The sequence below is a fragment of the Mastigoproctus giganteus genome, chromosome 5 (genome assembly GCF_048544385.1).
Source record: "Mastigoproctus giganteus isolate SK-2022 chromosome 5, ASM4854438v1, whole genome shotgun sequence".
Lineage (NCBI taxonomy): Eukaryota > Metazoa > Arthropoda > Arachnida > Uropygi > Thelyphonidae > Mastigoproctus > Mastigoproctus giganteus.
Window position 1 is genome coordinate 190,094,273 of NC_143579.1, and position 25,159 is coordinate 190,119,431.

The following is a 25,159-nucleotide window of genomic DNA, read 5'->3' on the forward strand; positions in this document are numbered from 1 at the left end:
TATATAAAAGATTGGAAAAATATAAAAGAAGCAGTATTGACAGCAGCAAAGGAAAGCATTGGATATAAATCTTTAAAGTAAAAGAATTGGCTGAAAAGCTGGAACGAAGAAATTCAAAATATCATAGAAAAGAAAAAAAACAAGCATATAATACATTTACAAAGCAGAAGTTTGAATGACTACATAAATTATAGAATAACTAAGAGCAGAAGTTTGAAAACTATCGCGAACCATAAAAAGACAAGATTAGGATAAATTTGTTAAATCTTTAGAATAGGATATAACTGGTGCACAAAGAATGGGATCCAATATATTTAAAAAATTACAAATGGAAGAAAACATTACTCTTCATGGAACTCAGAAAAAACAGGAGAAGATAGTAGGGTTATCTCCCTTAGAGGAAATCATGGAAACTATGGACGCAATAAACCTAGAAGAATTCAAAAATGTCATTCAGAAGTCCAAGACTAGATAAAATATGTGTAGAACTGTTTAAATATGGTGGAAAACTAATTCAGGAAAGACTACTCACATTGCTTAATAATATATGGAATTCTAAAAGAATACCAAATGATTGGCAGATAGGACTTGTAATCAGCATACATAAAAAAGTACAAAAAAATAACTGTGGGAATTACGAAAGAATCATTATCATCAACGGCATCAAAACTATATGCAAATATCTTAAAGAACAAACTAAACGAATACACGGAAGAATACTTCGAAGAAGAACAGTGTGGATTCAGAAAAGGAAGAGGGTACACAGATGCAATATTCACTCTGTATACAGAGTGCATTCACTTTTCATACAGAAAAGAGAACAAATTTTGCCAATATACTTATTATTTATTGATTGTGAAAAAGTGTAGGAGAGTTTGAATTGAGAAAGACTATGGACAATTTTAGAAAATTATAACATCCTCTGGGAACTAATAAATGCAATAAGAAATATATACAAAGCCACAAAAATTTGCATAAAATACGTGAATGGACACATTTCAGAACCTGTATCAACAAATAAGGGTGTAACACAAGGTTGTGGATTGTCACCAACACTATTCAATATTTATATTAACAAAATACTGCAGGAATGGAAAAAACTTATAACAGGTGGAATTCAGTTATCCAACAACAGCAAAATTAACACAATTCTATGTGATAATGATCAAGTACTTTTGGCCAAATCAGTGGATGAATTAAAGATATTAACAGTTTAAATACGACAGCAAAGAACTATAATTTAAAAATATCAGTTTTAAAAACAATATCAATGGCAATGTGTGGTAATGATATCAGACAAGTGAAGACCAATAGATGGAAACATCACTGAACAATTAACTTAATTTAAATATTTAGGAAATAGGATTTCAGAATTTAAAAAGGATATGGAATACAAATTACAAACTTACAATAGAATGAATGGAATAATAAAAATAAAGTTTGGCAAACAAATGACAATACAAACGAAATTACGAATACAGAACATAACGTCAAAGGCAGCACTTAAATATGGTAGAAGTATGGACACTTGGGAAGAGGGATAAACAACACCTGGAAGCAGCCCAAATGAAATTTCTCAGACCATTATTGGGATTAACAGGACTAGATAACTAAAGAAACACATATATAAGAGAAAGACTAAACACCTCCAACATAATAGAATAAATACAAAATTATCAATTAAAATGGAAAGAACATGCAGAGAGAATGAGTAGAAAGAGACTACCAAAACTGGCAATGAACTATAAACCTATTGGAAAAAGAAACAGAGGCATCCCAAGAAAGAGATGGATTGAACAGTTCTTTGAAGAGAGATAATGGTACAAGCCTCATAAGCTTAAGGGCAGAAACACACTATTATCACATCACGTGAATCTCATCATGTCCCTGCTACAGAGTAGTATTCTGTGGCAGGGATATGACGAGAAAATTTGATCTCGAGGTACTCATGCTTATGTTTGGGGTATTCATTCCTCATTCAGGGGTACACGCATTATATCTTAAAAGAAAATCGAACAATTTTAATAACAACCATTTTATTTCTATTCTTTGTTGATTTTTACAAGTTTGTGGAATAAAAAATTAGTTAAATTTTAATAAAACTAACCGAAGCATAGCCTATGCTTTAATTCATTTTAATTCGAAAAATTTTATTGCAAGAGTTGTAAATACTAAAGGAAACTTTTTATAAATATCAACATCAAATGTTTTACGTAATTGTTTATAATACATATTCAATACACCTGATTTATTTTATCGAAACGAAAATATTTACCTAGCAATACTTCTTATTTGAGCAAATTTTCTTTAACAGTTTTTAATTTTTTTAGTGCATTTGTATAAAATTCTTTGCAAGACATATTGTCATTGGTTTTCGGCAACAGTTCTCCCTCAACATTCTTATTAAATACTCGCTCAACATTCCATTTGAGTGAGGAAAAGAAAAAACAAAATTAATTTTTTTTTCTGTATTACGTACTTCGTATGCATTTAAAATTTTTATCCAAACATCTGTGGTATTTTTGAGGTCTTTTGTCTCAATACTTTTGTGGAATGATTTCAGCAGAACATATTCTTCATACAGCAAATCGATATTGAGAATTTTAAATAAAAAATTTAAAAAAAGTTTGTTGCCTGAGGCTTAAGCCATTACAACGAAATAAAAAAAGATGTCAAGTAGAATGTAAAAGGTTACAAAGTAAGCATATTTTTTTTTTTTTTTTTTTAGGAGCATTAGCAACTAAGGCCATATTGCTCTGGGATATGTGGTGGTCATTCCCTGACCTTTCTGCATCCTCCGTATTTGGTGGTGACGGGCTCGAACCCTGGTCTAATCAAGAAGTGTGTGCTACGCACTGCTGCTCCTTCCCACCTAGTACGGAGGCGCCTAAGCATAATATGAATATTCTTTAACTCCCTTTGTAAATAGGATAGAATGTTGTTTTTTGAGTCTTTAAGGGTGCATTTCAACAACAACTTTATCGTCAGTTAATTCTTTCTTCCTAAATAATCATTTCAACAGGTTGTTTTATGAGCTCTGCTTTTTTCAAATTCCCCATTTCAAACGTTAAAAAAGGTGTATCTTGGAAATTTTATTATAATTCCAAAAAGGGATACGTCTGGCAAACTGTAACATTGTATATGTGTCATTCTCTTTAAGGAAAGCTGAAGCGAAATGAATTTCCACAGTTCATCCTCCTCTTCAGATTTTGAAGAAGATTTAGAAAATGCATGCGCTTTTCTTATAGCCGAGAAAACAAAAGAGTATGCAATGGACACATGACATCAATTGGAAGAGAACAGAAAAGGGCGAATTCCACCATTTAGTGCAGGACTTAGAAGATGATGAAAATCGTTTCACAATGTACTTACGGATGAATAAAGAAGAATTTAATTTCCTATATAATCCCATTAAGGATGACATTCAAGGGCAAAATACGCAATTTCAGAATTCAATCAGCGCTAAGGAAAAATTAGTTATACGTTTAAGGAAAGTTGAAATACTGCAAGTTTAATTTTGAATAAGGATTTATTCTGTCAAAATACGAAACAAAAATTTTTAATAAAATTTAATTACAACGAAAAACTTCTCAATCCTAAAAATTGAACTTGTAAGAAATCGTTATGAGTTGTTCGAATTGATATGATCGACGTGTTCGTCCTCTCAATTTGTTAATTGGAATTCTGTTGATCTATTTTCCTCCTTTGGCCATTTTTGAGCGTCCTTGTGACTGGACATTTGCGGTAAGTATGCCGAGTAGCTGGTCAAAGTGGATGGTGCTTCGGAATAGGCACAGGTGCAATGTCCTTGATGTTGTTGTTGTTATTTGATTTCGGATATTCTTACTTGTGCGCTCAAAACAGTTTATTTACTTCTAATTTAATTTTCTATTAGCATTTCCTCCATTTTCTTCTTGTCACACGGTCACGCCTTACGAAATTTCTGTTTGAACAGAAAAATCTGACTCCCTGACAATGTCATTCAGCCTTGAAACCCGACGTGTTATCTTGTGAATTCAGCCAATCACAATGGTGCTCTCCAAGCAATACGCTAATTGTTAAATATAGCTCCCCCACATTTGACGTTAGATATGTATACGAGTGAAGTCGCGTGAAGTGACAATAGTGTGTTTCTGCCCTAAAACACGCTAAGTACAAGAAGAACTTATAGTTGATAGACTTACTTATACTCCTATGGAACTACACAAAACAATATTATAAAGCATTTATGTTGTTCATACATCAATGAAATAACATTTAACAATGACAGCAGAATTCTTCCCTACTTCAGCTCTTGTTTCTGAGCAATTTCCCAAATCAGATAAGAAATAAATAATTTCACATACTTTGTCCTTGATGTTGTTGTTGTTATTTGATTTCGGATATTCTTACTTGTGCGCTCAAAACAGTTTATTTACTTCTAATTTAATTTTCTATTAGCATTTCCTCCATTTTCTTCTTGTCACACGGTCACGCCTTACGAAATTTCTGTTTGAACAGAAAAATCTGACTCCCTGACAATGTCATTCAGCCTTGAAACCCGACGTGTTATCTTGTGAATTCAGCCAATCACAATGGTGCTCTCCAAGCAATACGCTAATTGTTAAATATAGCTCCCCCACATTTGACGTTAGATATGTATACGAGTGAAGTCGCGTGAAGTGACAATAGTGTGTTTCTGCCCTAAAACACGCTAAGTACAAGAAGAACTTATAGTTGATAGACTTACTTATACTCCTATGGAACTACACAAAACAATATTATAAAGCATTTATGTTGTTCATACATCAATGAAATAACATTTAACAATGACAGCAGAATTCTTTCCTACTTCAGCTCTTGTTTCTGAGCAATTTCCCAAATCAGATAAGAAATAAATAATTTCACATACTTTATCAGCACAAATTGGAGCAGTGTGGCATCGGAGGCAAATTGCTGCTATGGATAAAAGGATGGTTGAGTGGGAGAAGACAGAGTGGTAATCAATGGACACTGCTCCTCGTGGACTAATGTTATTAGGGGAGTCCCCCAGGGATCAGTGTTGGGTCCATTGTTGTTTTCTGTATTCATTAATGATACTGATGATAGTAGAGGCCTGACGTAGCCCAGTGGTCAGGAGCGAGAGTGCATAGCACGCGTTCCTTGAATGGACCGGGGTTCGAGCCCGTGACCACTAAATACGATAAATATTTGTACTGACGATTTATTGTCAACTCTACTAACTTGGTTATCGTGCCGGAGTATAAACAGAAAATTTATTTATTTATTTTATATCAGGCTTAATGTCCAAGTTTGCAGACAATACGAAGTTCGACAGAGTTGTTAATGACAGTACGCTGCTGCAACAGGATCTAGAAAAGTTGAGCAGATGGGCTGAGAGGTGGCAACTGAAGTTTAACATTGACAAATGTAAAGTACTGCAATGGGAAGCAGTAATCCCAGAGAAACATATCAACTGTGTGGTACTACACTGACAGTGGTAGAGAATGAAAAGGACCTGGGGGTAATTGTGCTGGCAGATATGAAGTTTTCTGAGCAGTGCAGACAGTCTGCAAGAGTAGCTCATGGTGTCTTGTTAATGACATACAGGAATTTTTCTAGCAGGGATAAGGAGGTGATTATCCCCTTGTATAAGGCAATGGTCAGGCCACACCTTGAGTACTGTATACAGGTCTGGAGGCCTCGTTTTAAAAAGCATGTAGAGCTGTTGGAATGAGTACAGAGAAGGGCAACAAGAATAGTGAATGGAACAAAGGGTTGCTCTTATGAAGAAAGGCTTAAGTTTAGCAAATTACAGTGTCTGGAGACTAGGCGCCTGCGAGGTAATCTGATTGAGAGGTATAAAGCCTTGAATGGTTTGAGCATGCTCAATGCTGATGGGATACTTGCTCTTGCCCAGAATAACTGCCTGAGAGGGCATAAATTTAAATTGAGGAAAGACAGTTGTAGGATAGATGTGTGAAGTTTGCCTTTAGCCAGGGGGGTGGTTGATTGCTGGAACAAACTTCCATCTGCCATTGTAGAAGTTGATAGCTTAAACAGATTCAAAGCCGAACAAGATAAACATTTGGAGCAAGTGGATGGGTGAAATGAGAAGGGGTGTGTGTGTTTTTTTTTTTTTTGGCTGATGCTATATAAGCTTAGACTTTTTTGCATCATGTGCCCTTGCTAATGCTAATCACAAATAATAACTGCCTACTAATTTTAAACAAAAAAAGATGGGAAATTTTTTTTTAAAAAATATAAAAATTCCATGGCCCAGATTAATAATTTATTTTTATATCTATGAGTAATTGTTTATTTCAGAGGTTCCCAAACTGTGGTCCGCAGTTCTCTTGGGATGTACGAACAGTTCCCAGGGGATCCAAATTTTGAATTTTATTTATTTTTTTAAATAAAATCTAAATATAGTTACAGACGGGATGTCTCCTGACATGAGAATTCAGTTGTCTACAATCACTCCCAACTTTAAAGGACTTTGTGAGATGAAAAAATAATGCCATTCTTCACATTAGTAGCCTATGAAGTACAATTGATTGTATATTCAAATAGTAACAGTTTATTATTCATTTATTTTTTGTGTCAGTCTGGAAAAGGTAGATTGCAAACATAATAAATCAGTTCTAAGATATAATTTTTTTAATTCTGAATACAGTCAGTTCTGCTATAACGGGCATTTTGGCAATGCGACTGATATATTAGGGATCAATGCGGGTATAACACAATTTTCACACTGTCTCATGTGTGATTTCATTTGCGAGTAACATCAGGTGAATGCAAAACCCGGCACCAAGCTGAACATAGCATCCTGCGCAGCAATACATATAAGTTTACGAAGCTTAAAAGATGTCAAATGTGTGAGAGCTATATTTCCCATTTACTGTAGTTTTATTGGTCGGAGACACACTGTTGTCATTCGCTGTATTCATAAGATATTATAGGCTGATGTTTTCAGGAGCTCACATTTTTCAGTTCTAACAGAAATTTCAGGAGTGATAGTGTGAGCAGAGGAGTACATTTCTGGAGGTCACTACCATAAAACAATAAAAACAATTTGCTAGTCCCAGTTTACTGGGGTTTTCTGTTAGTTCAATCTAATTATAAACGGGTAGCAAACTCGGTCGTATTGCATTTGCAATAAAACCGATGGCTGTAGTTCTGTGGGGTTTTACATTATTATGGTGAAATGTGTTTCCCCTTCCATGAAATCTTCAATTATATAAAAAACATAAATAAATTTTCAGAAGCTTCTCTTCATTCCTATTTTTAATGTGCATTATTGTTATGCCGTATCTCACTTTGTGAAATTTGTGTGTGCTGTGTTCGTCATTAACTGCTTATCTTTTTTACTGTTTTAAATTTTACAATCCAAAAACAAAAAAAAAAAAAAAAAAAAAATATATATATCAATGGACAAAAATATCAATTAGTATGTATATATTGCAGTGCTATATTTACTGTAATATTTATTTATTAGAAATTTAAGATATTTAAACCTGTGTTAGCAATTTTATTGGGTTTCTAACTTTTTTTAGTATTTTATTTATCACACTGAACTTTTTTTCTTTTTTTTGAGTGCTCTGCACCTGTCCCTATTTTTCCCATAAGACCTGTTGTTTTTAATGAGCGAAATGCCATAACATGAAGATTTTTAGGAACATATATACTGCATTATAGCAGAACTGACTGTACCTATCATCCAGACACCCCACTCCATTCAACAGTTACAGTGCCACTCCAGGCACTGTCACTGTTGAATTTCTGTCCTTTCAAGTCCTTTTTGAGATTTAAGTGAGCTAGGATGTGAGGATCTGTGATTATTTTTCGAAGCCAAAATGGATCCACGAGCAAAAAAGTTTGGGAAACACAGGTTAATTCTATTTATCAGCTAAAAAATCATTTTTGAATTAAAACACATACCTGATGTAACTTAAACATTTCATTGAGAGATCCTGTAAGAAGACATTTTGAACTATTTAGTTCCAACGAAGTCAGGTTACTAAGTTTGGCATAAAAGGCTTCAGTTTTAAAAATTGCATCTGATGAACTTCGTAGTTTAGACATTCTAGTATCCCAGATGTCTTTAATCAGTGTTTTAATTTCATCAGCATGAGGAATATCGGGTAATGCATTGTCTAACAATATCTGTGCAATTTCTCGATAGTGTTTACTTGGCATTTCAGTAAATAGAGGGGACTCTATTTCTTCTTGCTTCTTCTCTTCTAATTTTTGAGAATCCATCCACTCAGGAGGCAAAATACGGCATTTTTGCCTTTGCCTTAGATTAACGGCTAACCATAATGGAACCTCTGTAGGAATGCTAGGAGTAAAAGGACCAAAATCTCCGGAAATAAGATATAGCTTTCCATGTGAAAAATTTGGAATAATAGTTACAATTTCCTGTTCTGCTAAGAATTCAATTTCTGATGGGTCCATTATATCGATAATCCCATTTCTATATATTAAAAACAAAACAATAACATTAGTCCATATGCAACACTCAATATCTGTCAACTTTCAGAAATTAGAATCTGAAACAATTTTTGCATAGATGTCTTTCAGCTGAAATGAAATTCTAAAATGTTTCTTACAAATTAATAATAAATAATTAATGCATATTACAACAAAATAGGAAAATAATGCATGCCAAATTATGAAATGCAAAAACATATTTTGGTTATTTGCTTTGTTTATAATGTTGTTTATTTAATTTCATTTATTTATTATTAGAAATATGGTACAAGGAAGCCCGAAGCTTATGCTGCACCAACCAACCAAAAAAAAATATATATATATATATTTTTTTTTATCCAGGGTCCTGGACAAACCCAGGATCCAGCTCAGAACCCTGGGTTTGCCAAGCCTATACTCACCAGATGTGAACCCCTGGGGTTTGACTTTTATCCACTTATAAAGAATTAGCTACTGAAAATTGAGTGCCAGTATATATATATATATACTATCATTAAATTATATTAAATAAAGTTAAATTATAATAAATGAATAAATAATTAAGCATTCATTAGAGGCAGCGACATGCAATTCCTCCATATGAAGCTGAAATACATCCATTATTTTAATTAAATAAACCATAAGCCAGTAGTATGGCAAAAGCTGTAGAGCGAAAATTAACATAAAAATAACCCAAATAAACAATCGAACGAAAAGAAAGAATAGATATAAATAGTAGCCCAGAAACCCTAATATAATTTCGATCTTTAAATCCAATACAAATTTTAGGATAATGCCAATTAGCTATTAATTTAGCGGTACCAGTTCCGAAAGACGTGAAATATCACCCAAAGAGGGTTAAAGGAACTACCAAACGATAACAAAATCAAAATAAACTAAAATAAAATAGACTGACCATCATGCCCCATATAGACAGAGGACCACGAGGCCAATAATGGTCATGGAATCGCTGCATTTCAATCGTCATACAAAACATCGCAAAGGCGGAAATATCGAAGAACCAAACCACCCTTCCATTCTCCGATAGATCAACCAATGCAGAGGATTTGTATGGCGGTGGTCCTTATGCAGCGAAAATAAACTATAGAACAGACAGCACTCTAAAGCAGAGCCACACCACTGACATACTGTAAGCTGAATCAGCTTATATTGAAGAAAAAAAGAAAATAGATGGCGGCACAGGCGTTGCTAAATTAGCATATCGACCCATTACTATTGAATTATATTAAATGTTGACGAAAATTAAATTATAATAAAAAATTAAAATAATTAAGCATTCATTAGAGGCAGCAACTTGCAATTCCTCCATATGAAGCCGAAATATATACTATCATTAAATTATATTAAATAAAGTTAAATTATAATAAATGAATAAATAATTAAGCATTCATTAGAGGCAGCGACATGCAATTCCTCCATATGAAGCTGAAATACATCCATTATTTTAATTAAATAAACCATAAGCCAGTAGTATGGCAAAAACTGTAGAGCGAAAATTAACATAAAAATAACCCAAATAAACAATCGAACGAAAAGAAAGAATAGATATAAATAGTAGCCCAGAAACCCTAATATAATTTCGATCTTTAAATCCAATACAAATTTTAGGATAATGCCAATTAGCTATTAATTTAGCGGTACCCCCCCGAGAGGTACCAGTTCCGAAAGACGTGAAATATCACCCAAAGAGGGTTAAAGGAACTACCAAACGATAACAAAATCAAAATAAACTAAAATAAAATAGACTGACCATCATGCCCCATATCGACAGAGGACTACAAATCCTCTGCATTGGTTGATCTATCGGAGAATGGAAGGGTGGTTTGGTTCTTCGATATTTCCGCCTTTGCGATGTTTTGTATGACGATTGAAATGCAGCGATTCCATGACCATTATTGGCCTCGTGGTCCTCTGTCGATATGGGGCATGATGGTCAGTCTATTTTATTTTAGTTTATTTTGATTTTGTTATCGTTTGGTAGTTCCTTTAACCCTCTTTGGGTGATATTTCACGTCTTTCGGAACTGGTACCTCTCGGGGGGGGGGGGGGGGTACCGCTAAATTAATAGCTAATTGGCATTATCCTAAAATTTGTATTGGATTTAAAGATCGAAATTATATTAGGGTTTCTGGGCTACTATTTATATCTATTCTTTCTTTTCGTTCGATTGTTTATTTGGGTTATTTTTATGTTAATTTTCGCTCTACAGTTTTTGCCATACTACTGGCTTATGGTTTATTTAATTAAAATAATGGATATATATATATATATATATATATGACATAGAAAGTTGAAAAGTTTCTAGCCTCTCACAGAAGCTGGAAAGCTATAAAGAACCATTTATTTTTCAAATCCCCCCCCTTAGGTCAACATCCTTTCTGGCACAATCCAATAGCTTTTGTAAACCTCTCAACTAAAATTCAGAAGATTTTTAATCAAAAAACCAGTTGCTGACTGCATCCATCACAGCACTGTCACTATTGAATTTCTGTCCTTTCAAGTCCTTTTTGAGGTTTGAAAACATAGAACAGTCCAATGGAGCCAAATCAAGTGAATAGGGTGGATGCTGTGATAGCTCAAACTCACAGTCAGGCAGTGTTGCCCAAGTCACAAATGTGTGTGCCAGTGCATTGTCCTGATGCAAAATGAATTCCAGTGTTCCCCCCAGGGCCTATCGAATGGGCACACCGCTTGGTGAATTTAACTGACTGCTGGGGCAAAATTTAAGCAATTCTCACTAATGGTACTGCTCACTGATCTCGATCAATGTGACATGGGCATATAATGTTAAATTATGCAATTAATTTTTTCTCTGGATCACTTAAGTCACATTTATAAATAACAGAAAATTTTATAACACTGACTGCAAAGTATTACACTTCTCACGCGGCTACTTCATGATGCCACCTGGCTGGCAAAATTTCTGAGGAAAACATCGAATTCTTTTGCCAATTTTACGTACCCCTTAAGCTTCAATTCCTCGAAGAAACATCTCGGTATATTAAAATAATACTTGGCATTGATAGTTCCAGGAACTCAACCATGATAATTCCTTCTGCATTCCAGAAGACAGATGCTTCCACTGTTCTTTTGTTTCAAAGTCAAAGTGGTGCACCCACCCATGTTTTGTCCATAGTGACATATTCCTTCCCCCCCCCAAAAAAAAGTTTAGCATTTGCTTCACAATCTCATGACAACACTACACTTTCCTGCTTCTGATCTGCATTCAGTGCTTTTACGGACCTGCCTTGAAGAAACCAACTTAAATCCTAAAACATTCACCACAGTATCGTGAGCTGACTTCTGGGAGATGAATGTTGTCTCAATGTGCTTCAATGTTATTCTATGGTCTTGCATGATCAGGCCACGAATGGAATCCACATTTGCAAGTGTAAACAAGGTAACAGGCCTCCCACTGCAGGGCACATCTTCAACACTGTCTTGTTGTTGTTATTTGGTTTTTAGGAGCATTAGCAACTAAGGCCATATTGCTCCGGGGATGTGCGGTGGTCATTCCCTGACCTTTCCGCATCCTCCGTATTTGGTGGTGACGGGCTCGAACCCCGGTCTAATCAAGAAGCGTGTGCTACACACTGGTGCTCCTTCCCACCTGGCTACGGAGGCGCCACACTGTCTTGTCTACACAAATTTTGCAACCCAGTTTCTGGCCAAGGCATATGAAGGACAAGGTTCCCCTAATGTTTGCTGCACGTTTTTATAAATTTATTTCAGCAATATTCCTTTTAAATGAAGCTATTCAATTAATGCACAGTGCTTGATTACCCTCAATAGTCACCATCTTCATTCACTTTTTACACTACGATGCCCTCTGTAAAGGAGAAGAATACAGTTACAAACCTGAAATTAAATCTGTGAGCACAATAGAAGAGTCACAGCACTGAGTAGCAATATTGCTCACAAAAACCTTTGCAATCTAACTTGGGCTAAAAAATTTCAACCCCCCCCCCACATACACTTTTTTTTTGTTAGAAGAGGAAAGGAAAGTAGTCCATAGCATTTAAAGAGATAAAATAAACTAAAAGATAAACCTTTACAGGAAGAAAAACAATACAATCCCTCCATACCTACCAAAAAAGCAAATTGTCTTCACTTGATACAACTTATCTTGATAAACCTTTAAAGTAGTAGCTTTCTTTGCTCTTTTCAGGTAATCTGCACTATAATAATTCTGTTCATAAGAAGGGCTGACCTAATTTTATACATTTTAAAACCATAAAAGACTAACATTTTATTTAATACAGATAATATGAATTCTCTTCCGCTCTTTTTAAAACAAAATGGAATTTTTCATTGTACAGTGTCCGGATTTCACTAGTGAAAGGGTTAGTACAATTGCACCATGTTTTTTTTGTAGTGAACTTGGCACCGTTTTAATTGTATCTCATATTGTAAGATAGAATGAGATACAATACAATAAACTTCGCATGCTTCCATGGTATTGCACTACCTCGAATAAGTAATGCTTCACAAATGGAGAAGACTAATGTTACTTATTCTCAGCGAATACTACCACCCAGACGGCACTATTTGTAAAATGGTATGGAATAAAAAAAACTGTGTTATCCACATATCTGTCCCTATTAGATTTAGGAAAACAAAAAGGAAGCGGAAAATGATAGTCGAAAAAGAAGAAGAAATGCCATCAAAAGAGGTAAGGGGCAGTTACTCCTCACTCATAAATCCCTCAAATAGGCAATGCATCCCCATTAGGGAAGACTGTTGTTACCTATTCTCGGTAACTCGTTCAGCATCAAGCTTCTGCAGATGGCACCGTTTGAAGGCTTGTTGGCCTCTCCTCGGTGAGGTACCCTAATGTTGCAATTGTCACAATCCAGTTACGAAGTTTAACTCCAAAATATGATAGATGCCCGATGGTGTACAATAGTATAAACCAAGATGATTATTTTGCATAAAGCTTGAGACTATGCATAAAATTCACTAGTGAATGGGTTAGTGCCATTGCACGCACCATGTTTTGTTTGTAGTGAACAAAACATGACGAAATGGCATGTTTTGTTCCTAAGTAGATAACTGGCATCATTTTAATTGTATCTCATATTGTGAATACCTTCACGAGTTTCCATGGTATTGCACTACCTCGAATAAGTAACACTTCACCAATGGAGAAGACTAATATTACTTATCCTTGGTGGATACCGCAACCCAGACGGCACCATTTCAAAACTTGTTGGACTCTCCTTGGTGGACGGATAGGTAATCTGGTGTTCCAATCATGAAAAAGGTATTTGAGGTAGTGCAATACCATGGTATCATGAAATCATATTATGAAAAAGGTATTTGAGGTAGTACAATACCATGGGAACTCGTTGTGAAAGTATTCACAATATGAGACAATTAAAACAATGCCAATCATCTGCTTCAGCAGTTCAATATGAAAACGTGGTGCAATGACACTAATCCGTTCGCTAGTGAATCTTATGTGTAGTCTCATTCTTTATGCAAAATAATCACCTTAGTGTCTGGAATGTAAACAAGTTCGCATTCTGCATTACTATATAGGAGATAAGGATGAACAAAACAATTTTCAATATTCCATCTGTTCTGCAAACAGTGGAAAACATAACCCAATTTGCATCCACATTATATTCTATTGTGGTAATGGCAAAATACTATTTTTAAGAAATTCTCCACATATATAATGAGAGAATTTGTTTATTCCAGAATATACTGATATTCTGCTCTATGGCATCTAGCTTTGATGATCATAAATATATAAGTTTGTGGACCACATTAAATTTTTTTTATTGATTATAATGTGAAGTTTAGTTTCTTCAATATTTAAAGAAAATAAAGTTTTTTTTAGTAGTACTACAAAAGCAATCTAAGAAAAAGAAAAAGCAGTTTAATCAGTTTTATTCATAAAAAGATCTAAGGGTGTGTGTGTGAAAACATCGGTTCTGTTGGGGGGGGGGGGAGTTAATGCAAATGATAATGTTGCTACTACAGTATTACCAACACCAAAACAGCTTCTGACCACCAAACAGAATGCTGAAGATTTTGTTACCAGTTGATGAAATCAAAAGTTAAAAATAATATCTGAGCTGTACTCAAGAATGCATGCAACACATAACCATGCATACGAAATCAGATTTTTTCTCTCTTTAAATTAAATTATTAAAAGGTTAATAGGTTTCGCTGTTTCTTTAAATTTTAATACTGTGATTCTGCTTTTTCTCATTTATATGATAACTATATACTTTCATTTCAAATGTACTATTTCTTTTCTCAAGGTTTCTTTTATAAATAAAAATCCAAATATATTAGAAGTTTTTCCATTTTTGATGGGCCTCATTATCACAAACCCCTTTATTACAAAATCTGAAAATTCAGTCCCCTTTAATATTTAGTATTAGCAAGATTTTTCAATATATAATATAAACATTCAAGTGCGATTTCCACCATGTTTAATTTAGTTAGCAAAAAGCATATCTTTTTTATTATGCAATCGAAATACTCCCCAAATTATTCTTCTTTGTGTGTCATCTCCATCTAGGAGGATGACTACCATGAGTCTCCACCAGCTTCACATCTGTGCTTCTTTTGCAGTCATAACAAAATTTAGTCCATTCCTCCCCCGAAATTCACAGCAGCAAAAATGTTGTTGTTATTATCATTATCCATACGGTGCAAAGAAGCGTGAGGCTTACGATGCACCAGACAAAAAAAAAAAAAAAATCTGAATTACCCAGAGAGAAATAGAAGGGAATCACCAAGAAAGAGAAGAATGATAAAAATAAATAGACAAGACTTCAGCTGGGACACAGCATGGTTTTGTTAAGGGAAGGTTTTGCCTGACTAATTTGATTGGATACTATGATGTGGTCACAAAGGAACTGGATGCAGGGAACAACTTTGATATCATATATTTGGATCTTAGGAAGGCTTTTGATACTGTTGCACATGGAAGACTGCTGCACAAATTGGAGCAGTGTGGCATTGGAGGCAAATTGCTGCTATGAATAAAGGGATGGTTGAGTGGGAGAGACAGAGCGTGCTAATCAATGGACACTGCTCTTCATGGACTAATGTTATTAGTGGAGTCCCCCAGAGTTCAGTGTTGGGTCCATTGTTATTTTCTGTATTTATAAATAAATAAAATAAATTTTCTGTTTATACTCCTGGCCGACCAAATGATCAGAGGAGTTCACAAGATAGACAGAATACAAGAAACAGCACCGTATTCAGCAGTCACAGGCTTGAACCCTGGTCACTCAAGGCACGTGTACTTATGCACCCGCGTGCCTGACCACTAGGCTACGGCAGCACTATAAATGATTTTATGATGGTATATCAAGCTTAATGTCCAAGTTTTCAGGGTTGTTAATGACACTAATGACAGTACACTGCTCCAAAAGGATCTAGAAAAGTTGAGCAGATGGGCTGTGAGGTGGCAAATGAAGTTTAACATTGACAAATGTAAAGTACTACATATGGGAAGCAGCAACCCCAGAGTGACGTATCAACTCTGTGGTACTACACTGACAGTGGTAGAGAACAAAAAGGACCTGGGGGTAATTGTGCAGGCAGTTATGAAGTTTTCTGAGCAGTGCAGATGGTCTGCAAGAGTAGCTCGTGATGTCTTGTCAAGGATATACAGGAATTTTTCTAGCAGGGATAAGAGGTGATTATCCCCTTGTATAAGGCAATGGTCAGGCCACACGTTGAGTACTGTATAGAAGTCTGGAGGCCTCATTATAAGAAGGATGTAGACCTGTTGGAACGAGTACAGAGAAGGGCAACAAGAGTAGTGAATGAAACAAAGAGTTACTCTTACCAAGAAAGGCTTAAGTTTTGCAAATTACAGTGAGTGGAGACTAGGTACCTGTGAAGTAATCTGATTGAGGTGTATAGAGCCTTGAATGATTTAAGCATTCTCAATGCTGATGGGATTCTTCCTTTTGCTCAGAATAATTGCCTGAGAGGGCATAAATTCAAATTGAGGAAAGACAGCTGTCGGATAGATGTGCGAACGTCTGCCTTTAGCCAGCAGGTGGTTGGTTGGTGGAACAGACTTTCATCCTTTGTTGTGGAAGTTGATAGCCTAAATAAATTTAAGGCTGAGCTGGACAGGTACTTGGAACGAACGGAGGAGTGAAATGGGAGCGTGTTTTTTTTGGCCGATGATGCATAAGCTTGCTTTCTTGCATCACATGCTAATGCTCAAAGAAGCACTGCAAGATCATATAAACAAGACTGCAGTTATAGTTCAGACACAGCATGGGTAGTCTTGTCTGACCAATTTGATTGGATACTATGATGTGATCACAAAGGAACCTGATGCAAAAAATAATTTTCATATCATATAGTTGAATTTTAGGAAAGATTTTCATACTGTTGCACATGGAAGACTACTGTACAAATTGGAGCAGATAAGACAAAGTAGTAATCAATGGACACTGCTCTTTGTGGACTAATGTTATTAGTGGAGTCCTCCTGGATTCAGTGTTGGGCCCATTGTTGTTTTCTGTATTTATCAATGATATTGATGAAAATATATCAGCCTTAAAGTCCAAGTTTGCATATAAATAAATTTTCTGTTTATACTCCGGGACGACCAACCAGTCAGAGGAGTTATATGATACGAAAGTTGGCAGGGTTGTTAATGGCAGTAATAACACTACACTACTGCAACAGTATCTAGAAAAGTTGAGCAGATGGGCTGAGAGGTGGCAACAGAAGTTTAACATTGACAAATGCAAAGTACTGCATATAGGTAGCAGTAACCCGATAGTAACATACAAACTGTACAATACCACACTCAGGGTATTGGAGAATGAAAAAGACATGGGGGGGGGAGTAATCGTGCAGTTAGATATGAAGTTTTCTGTGCACTGCAGACAGGCTGCCAAAGTAGCTCATAGAGTCTTGTCAACGATATACAGGAATTTTGCTAGTAGGGGCAAGGAGGTTGATTATCCTTTTGTATAAGGCAATGGTTGGGCCACACTTTGAGTATTATACAGGTCTGAAAGCCTCAATTTAGGAAGGATATCGAGTTGCTGGAATGAGTACAGAGAAGGAAAATGGGATTGGTGAGTGGAACAAAGGGTTGTTCTTACCAGGAAAGACTTAATTTCTGTAAATTGCAGCAGCATTTGGAGAATAGGCACCTGCGAGGTGATCTGACTGAGGTGCTTAAGGACTTGAATGGTTTGAGCAAGCCCAATGCTAATGGGACTCTGCATCTTGCTCAGATTCTGCACCCGAGGGGGAATAAATTCAAATTGAGATTCCAATTGATTCAAAGTTATAGAATAGATATGTGGAAATTTGTCTTTAGCCAGCACGTGGTTGATTGCTGGAACAAAGTTCCATCTTGTCATTGCAGAAGTTGACAGCTTAAATAAATTCAAGGCAGAATTAGACAAACTTTTGGAGTGAATGGGATGAAATGGGAAGGATTTTTTTTTTTTTTTTTATGATGCTGTATAAGCTTGCTTTCTTGCATCGTATGCCTCTACTAATGCTTATGATGATATCCAGATCAGGACCCTGGGTGTGCTAAGCCCATACTCACCAGATGTGAGCCCAAGTTTGTTGTATCTAATCATACGAATGCATTACATTAAACTATCAGATAACCTGAGCTTGCCGAGTTTAAAAACATACTATTACCAGGGAAAGAAAGATGGGTTCACCAGCAAAAATTTTTATAAAACCATGGTATCAGTAATAATAAATAATTTTATTAAATAATTTTCCGGTTCAGCTCTGCACGTAGTCTGAAACAGCACATACCTTTTTGGGGCGGCTTTCGCTGTTCTATTACGCAGTGTGTGTAGAAAGTCACCTTAATTACATTATGTAATCCTAGAGTTCGAATTATAATCACATTGCTTCAGAATTCTGAAGCAATGTGATTTCACTTTTATAAGTAAAATTTATAAATAATCTAAAAAAATTTCACTACAGTAAACTATTTTCCTGAATTAATTTGTTTTTCCCGCAATGTTACTTGCTAAAACTAAACACGACACAGAGAGTCACAGACACTTCTCAAGCGACACCTATTAATTTTTATTTCAGTAAGCGGATTTATCGTGAATCACACTCATTTATCAAATCGATTTTCCTGTTTGAAAAATTAATTGTATATATTTAATACTTTTTTGAAATTATTATATTGGGTATTTTCTAACGTACTGCAATAAAAAAAAGCCATGTCTCTGCAGCAATTAAACCAATGCACAGATTAGTAAACTACGAAACGGTTCTGGAATTGTGGGAATTGTTTCACCAAAGATTAGCGCTAAAATCCATTTTCATATTTTGATACTTCAAAATAAATACCAACTAATAAGTGAGAGTCGACTGTTCTTAAAAAATATATTAGCAAGGGCACATGATGCAAGAAAGCAAGCTTATATAGCATCAGCCAAAAAAAAAAAAAAACACACACACACACACCCTTCTCATTTCACCCATCCACTCGCTCCAAATGTTTGTCTAGTTCTGCCTTGAATCTGTTTAAGCTATCACCTTCTACAACGACAGATGTTTGTTCCAGCAATCAACCACCCGCTTGGCTAAAGGCAAACTTCCGCACATCTATCCTACAACTGCACATCTAGAAGCAATCTCTCCTGTTAACAGGAGAGATTGCTTCTACAGGGATGGGATACACTTAAATAGAAAGGGTGCAAGAATATTTGCTGATGCTATAGAGGCAGTGTTAGGTGGGTCGGAAAACTGCTAGCTTGGGGGAAGACAAAGACCAATAGATTGACAGTTGCCACTGGCAGAGGTGAAAGAGATTCTTGCACTGCTTCTATTAGAATGAGCAGAAGCCTGAAAAACAAGATGCATGGTATTTCAGAGACTGCTGGGAGCCATTGCTGTACAAGTAAACACATGGGTTGTGTTAGGGTAGCTAAGAATAGAAACAGGTGCAGGTATACTTGCGTGTACACCAATGCTAGGAGTTTAGTAAATAAATTTCATGAATTTGAGGTATTGCTCAAAACATCAAAGGCAGATATTGTTGGGATTTCAGAGACGTGGTGTCACACAGATATAAGGGATGCAGAACTGCAATTTGGGGAGTACAACGTCTACAGAAAGGATAGACAGGATAGGAAGGGAGGAGGGGTTATGCTATTAGTTAAGAAACACATAAAAACCAAGGAAGTGAAGCCAGTCGACATCGCTGGACAGTGCAGTGTCGAGTCAGTTTGGTGTGACATAAGCATTGGGAGATCAAAATTGAGAGTAGGAGTGTGCTATAGGCCTAATGACTCTGATGAGTATAATAAGGAACTGTACAGGGAAATAGAGTGGGCCAGTAAATCAGAGAGTCTTATAATGGAAGATTTTAATTTCCCAGATATTGACTGGAATTTGGGGGCTGGTCACTCACACATTAGCAAGGCTTTTGTGGATTTATTGGATGATTGTTTTCTACATCAGCATGTTCGGGAGGCAACTAGAGGGAGTAATACTCTTGATTTGATTATCAGCAGTGATTCTTCATGCATTAAGAATCTGCAGATAAATGAACCACTAGGTGGCAGTGATCACAGTGTGCTGAAGTGGGATTTACTGAAAGAGGTAACTACCATTAGGGGTAAAGGGAAGGGTTATTGCTTCCGTAAAGGCGACTACGATGGACTGAGACAGTATTTAAATTCTATACAGTGGGACCAACTGATGATGTTACCAACAGCAAATTCAAAATGGGAAGCATTCAAAGAACTTATCTTGGAAGCTACTAGGCTTTACATACCAACTAAGAAATATTGTTCAAGGTTTAGGCCAAAATGGATGTCAGATGAACTAATGAGGCATATGGCAGAGAAGAAAAATGCATGGGATACTTACAAATTAACACATGACACAGAAGCCTATGATAGATACAAGTTGATATGCAACCAAGTTACAAAGGAGGTTAGGCAGGCGAAGGCAGATTACGAGAAATCCTTGGCAAGGGATGCAAAGAAAAACAGCAAAGAGTTCTTTACTTATGTAAACTCTAGAAGGAAGGGGATGAATCAGATTGGTCCACTAGATATTGATGGGTCAACTGTTGATGATCCTGCTCAGGTAGCTAACAAACTAAATGAATATTTTGCATCGATATTCACACATGAGGAGTTATTCAGCAAGGGGAATGCCAGAGGTGTATTCAACTCTAGCAGTAAGCTACAGAATCTTGAAATAACTGGGAGTAAAATGGAGGAGAAACTGTTGAAGATAAACACAAGAAAGGCACCCGGGGTGGATGGGATCTATCCAGTTATATTAAAGGAGGCAGCAAAGGAAGTAAGCAAACCCTTAGCCATAGTTATGAGAGCTTCCTTGGACTCAGGGGAGGTGGGGAGGTACCCATGGACTGGAAATGTGCAAATGTGACCCCAATTCACAAAGGAGGATCAAAGGCTGAAACAAGTAATTATAGACCTGTGAGCTTAACTTCTGTTCCAGGAAGATTAATGGAGGCACTGGTTAAAGAAGCACTGCAGGATCATTTAGACAAGACTTCAGTTATAGCTCAGACACAGCATGGTTTTGTTAAGGGGAAGTCTTGCCTGACCAACTTGATTGGATACTATGATGTAGTCACAAAAGAGCTGGATGCAGGGAATAACTTTGATATTATATACTTGGATCTTAGAAAGGCTTTTGATACTGTTGCACATGGAAGACTGCTACACAAATTGGAGCAGTGTGACATTGGAGGCAAATTGCTGCTATGGATAAAGGGGTGGGTGAGAGGGAGAAGACAGAGAGTGGTAATCAATGGACACTGCTCATCGTGGACTGATGTTATTAGTGGAGTCCCTCAGGGCTCAGTGTTGGGTCCATTGTCGTTTTCTGTATTTATAAATGATATTGATGATGGTATATCAAGCTTAATGTCCAAGTTTGCAGATGATACAAAGGTTGGCAGGGTTGTCAAGGACACTACTGACACTATGCTGCTGCAACAGGATCTGGAAAGGTTGAGCAGATGGGCTGAGAGGTGGCAAATGAAGTTTAACATTGACAAATGTAAAGTACTACACATGGGAAACAGCAACCCCAGAGCAACGTATCAACTCTGTGGTACTACACTGACAGTGGTAGAGAATGAAAGGGACTTGGGGGTGATTGTGCAGGCAGATATGAAGTTCTCTGAGCAGTGCAGACGGGCTGCAAGAGTAGCTCATGGAGTATTGTCAATGATATACAGGAATTTTTCCAGCAGGGATAAGGAGGTGATTATTCCATTGTATAAGGCAATGGTCAGGCCACACCTAGAGTACTGTATACAGGTCTGGAGGCCTCATTTCAAGAAGGATGTAGAGCTGCTGGAACGAGTACAGAGAAGGGCAACAAGATTAGTGAATGGAACAAAGGGGTGCTCTTACGAAGAAAGGCTTAAGTTTTGCAAATTACAGTGTCTGGAGACTAGGCACCAGCGAGGTGATCTGATAGAGGTGTATAAAGCCTTGAATGGTTTAAGCATGCTCAATGCTGATGGGATTCTTCCTCTAGCTCAGAAAAATCACCTGAGAGGGCATAAATTCAAATTGAGGAAAGACAGATGTAGGATAGACGTGCGGAAATTTGCCTTTAGCCAGCGGGTGGTTGGTTGGTGGAACAGACTGCCATCCCTTGTGGTGGAGGTTGATAGCCTAAATAAGTTTAAGGCTCAGCTGGACAGGTATTTTGAACGAACAGAGGGGTGAAGTGGAAGTGGGTTTTTTTTTTTTTTTTGGCTGATGCTGCATAAGCTTGCTTTCTTGCATCAAATGCCTCTACTAATGCTAATGCTAATGCTAAATGCTAACTGTCTTTCCTCAATTTTAATTTATGCCCTCTCAGACGATTATTCTAAGCAAGAGGAAGAATTCCATCAGCACTGAGCATGCTCAAACCATTCAAGGCTTTATACACCTCAATCACATCACCTCGCAGGTGTCTAGTCTCCAGACACTGAAATTTGCAAAACTTAAGCCTTCCTTCGTAAGAGCAACCTTTTGTTCCATTCATTAATCATGTTGCCCTATTCTGTACTCGTTCCAACAGCTCTACATTCAACAGTTCTGGTGTACTTCTCTAGACCATTTTGGGAACTTGTGTTGCTCTGATTTTTATGCAAAGATAATTTTCCGAACTAAATATTACAAGTGCATAAAGCACATACTTTTATTTTAAAACGGCATTAACATTATGGGACGTATCGAAATAGAGACATCGGATAAAAGGCTAGTTACTTGTAGTATTCAGATCACATAACAGATTTCCAAGTGTATCTTTTACAGTTCTTTGTTTAGAGCAGCGAAATTAGAATATATGGTTAACCTGTAGTAGTTCTAGTAGTAGTAGGATTTCATGTGCATCAGCAACATTAGCAGAGGCAAAAAATGCAAGAAAGAAAACTTATACAGCATCCAGCAAAAAAAAAAAAAAAAAAAAAATTCCGGGATTAACCTGAGAGAGAAGTAGACAGGAATCACCAAGAAAGCAAGAAAGAGAAGAATGATGATATCCAGCTCAGGATCCTGGATTTCCCAAGCCCATACTCACCACATCTGAGCCCCTGGCGTAAGTTTATGTAGCATCGCCAAAAATAAAAAACAAACATTTCACACATCAATTCCCACTAAACGTTTGTCCAGATCCCCGTTGAATTTATTTAAGCTATCAGCTTCCACAACGACAGATGGAAGTTTGTTCCAGCAACTAACAACCCGCTGGCTAAAGGCAAATTTCTGCACATCTATTCTATAACTGTCTTTTCTCAATTTGAATTTATGCTTTCTCAGATTCGTAAACTGAGCAAGAGAAACAATTCCACTAGAATTCAGCCTGCCCAACTCATTCAAGGCCTTACACAGTTCAGTTCACACATCAATTCCCACTAAACGTTTGTCCAGATCCCCGTTGAATTTATTTTAATTAGTAGGAGATGTTAGCTGGCAGTGGGGGAGGGGGGAGAGTAATCTTTCCATCCCACTGTCAGGGGAGTAGGAGAGACACATTTACTTCATTCATGAATTCATAATCTGCAGTCTCACTCTACTTGTATTCTATTTTTATACTTTTTTCTTATATTATTATTATTATTAATGCTCTTATATTATTTCTACCTGATTGGGGGTTCCACGTCGTGACGGGTATTGCTATCAAGTACACAGGGTAGTTGTTTATTATTGTTATTATTAGCCATATTGTTCAAGGAAGCCTGAGGCTTATGCCAAAAAAAAAAAAAAAAAAAATTCTGAGTTACCCTGAGAGACAAAAAAAAGCAGAACGGAATCACCAAAAAAGAGAAGAATGATGATATCCAGCTCAGGACCCAAGCCGATACTCACCAGATATGAGGCCTGGGGTTAAATATTTTATATATATATTTTTTTCTGTTAGGTTATATATATATTGTTTTTTTTTCACTCACTCATCTTTTCCTCATACACCAGGAGGGGATGCAATGGCGTGTAATGAAAATGTAAATACTAATGTTAAGCTAAATAAGGAATAATACGAAAGATTAAAACCACGGTTAGTGTGTACTTAACTGTAACATTTATGGTTTGTGTTCTTTTTCTCACATACACTCTCATTCACTCTTCTGGCTTTCATTTCATTTATTCGACTCTTGCTTTTTGCACTGCACTCTCTGGGCACCCCAGCTTACTGTTATTCTTCAGTTGTGGCGCAGGCCTAGCCGCAAGTTTTTTGCAGACCAAGAGAGAATGCAGTGATAGTGTTGTTAGTAAATGTTTGTTAGTATATATAAAGTTGTTGTTATTTGGTTTTTAGGAGCATTAGCAACTAAGGCCATATTGCTCCGAGGGGATATGCGGTGGTCATTCCCTGACCTTTCTGCATCCTCCGTATTTGGTGGTCACGGGCTCGAACTCCGGGCTTATCAAGAAGCGTGTGCTACGCACTGATGCTCCTGACCCTGGCTACGGAGGCGCCATATATAAATTAATGTACGTTATTATTAACTTTGTATTCTTTCGGCCAATTATATTTGCTCTTCCACTCATGAGAATGGGAATGAGTGGAAGACCATGACACTCTCCCTTTTCTCCCATGCTGTGTCACTCTTTCTTTCACCAAAACTTACATTTATTCCCTTTTACCATAATTCCTATTTCACTCTTTCACTCAATGCCCAGCCTATTCATTCTGTCTTTCAATCTCATTCATTCATTCTGCATTGCATTCCCTTGCTACTAGCTTACTGATATTTTTCAGCTAATCTGCTTCCCTGGCTGCCTGTACATCTCTTGTACAACAAAAAGAGAAAAGGAGATATAAAATGTGAAAATCAAAAACAGAAGAGATTTATAGTTTCCATTTTCCCGTCTTTATTTTGGAAAATTTTTTCGATAATATCATCAAAATTAAATGTATTGGAATATTCATTTTCAATAGATAATGTGGCTAGATTTGATAATCTAGTCTGACGCATTGATGAGTGGAAGTAATTTTTAATTAATTTTAATTTGGAAAAGCTTCTTTCACTAGAAGCTATAGATACACATACTGTTAAAAAGAACCTTAAACCTAATAATAAATTTGGTAGAGATTCCGAAAAATCCCAATTTTTATAATAAATTCTACAAACAGCAAAGCTGTCCACTGTTTTGCTTCCTTAACAGTTGTTTTTGCATCTTGTAAGCGACGTCTTAGTCGGCCAATTTCTAATACA

The 25,159-nt window shown here is 36.4% G+C and overlaps 1 protein-coding gene across 1 annotated transcript in view; it reads right to left on the reverse strand.

Annotated features, from left to right (window-relative positions):
- Window positions 1-18,416, reverse strand: part of LOC150085950 (peroxisomal acyl-coenzyme A oxidase 3-like) — a 357,646-nt gene extending 339,230 nt beyond the window's left edge. The window contains exons 1-2 of the mRNA XM_090373609.1: window positions 18,253-18,416; window positions 7,921-8,455 (exon numbers count right to left, since the gene is read on the reverse strand). Of these exons, the coding sequence (XP_090229735.1) occupies window positions 7,921-8,436 (516 nt within the window). The 5' untranslated portion in view covers window positions 8,437-8,455; window positions 18,253-18,416. The remainder of the gene's footprint in view (window positions 1-7,920; window positions 8,456-18,252) is intronic.
- Window positions 18,417-25,159: the final 6,743 nt, after the last annotated feature.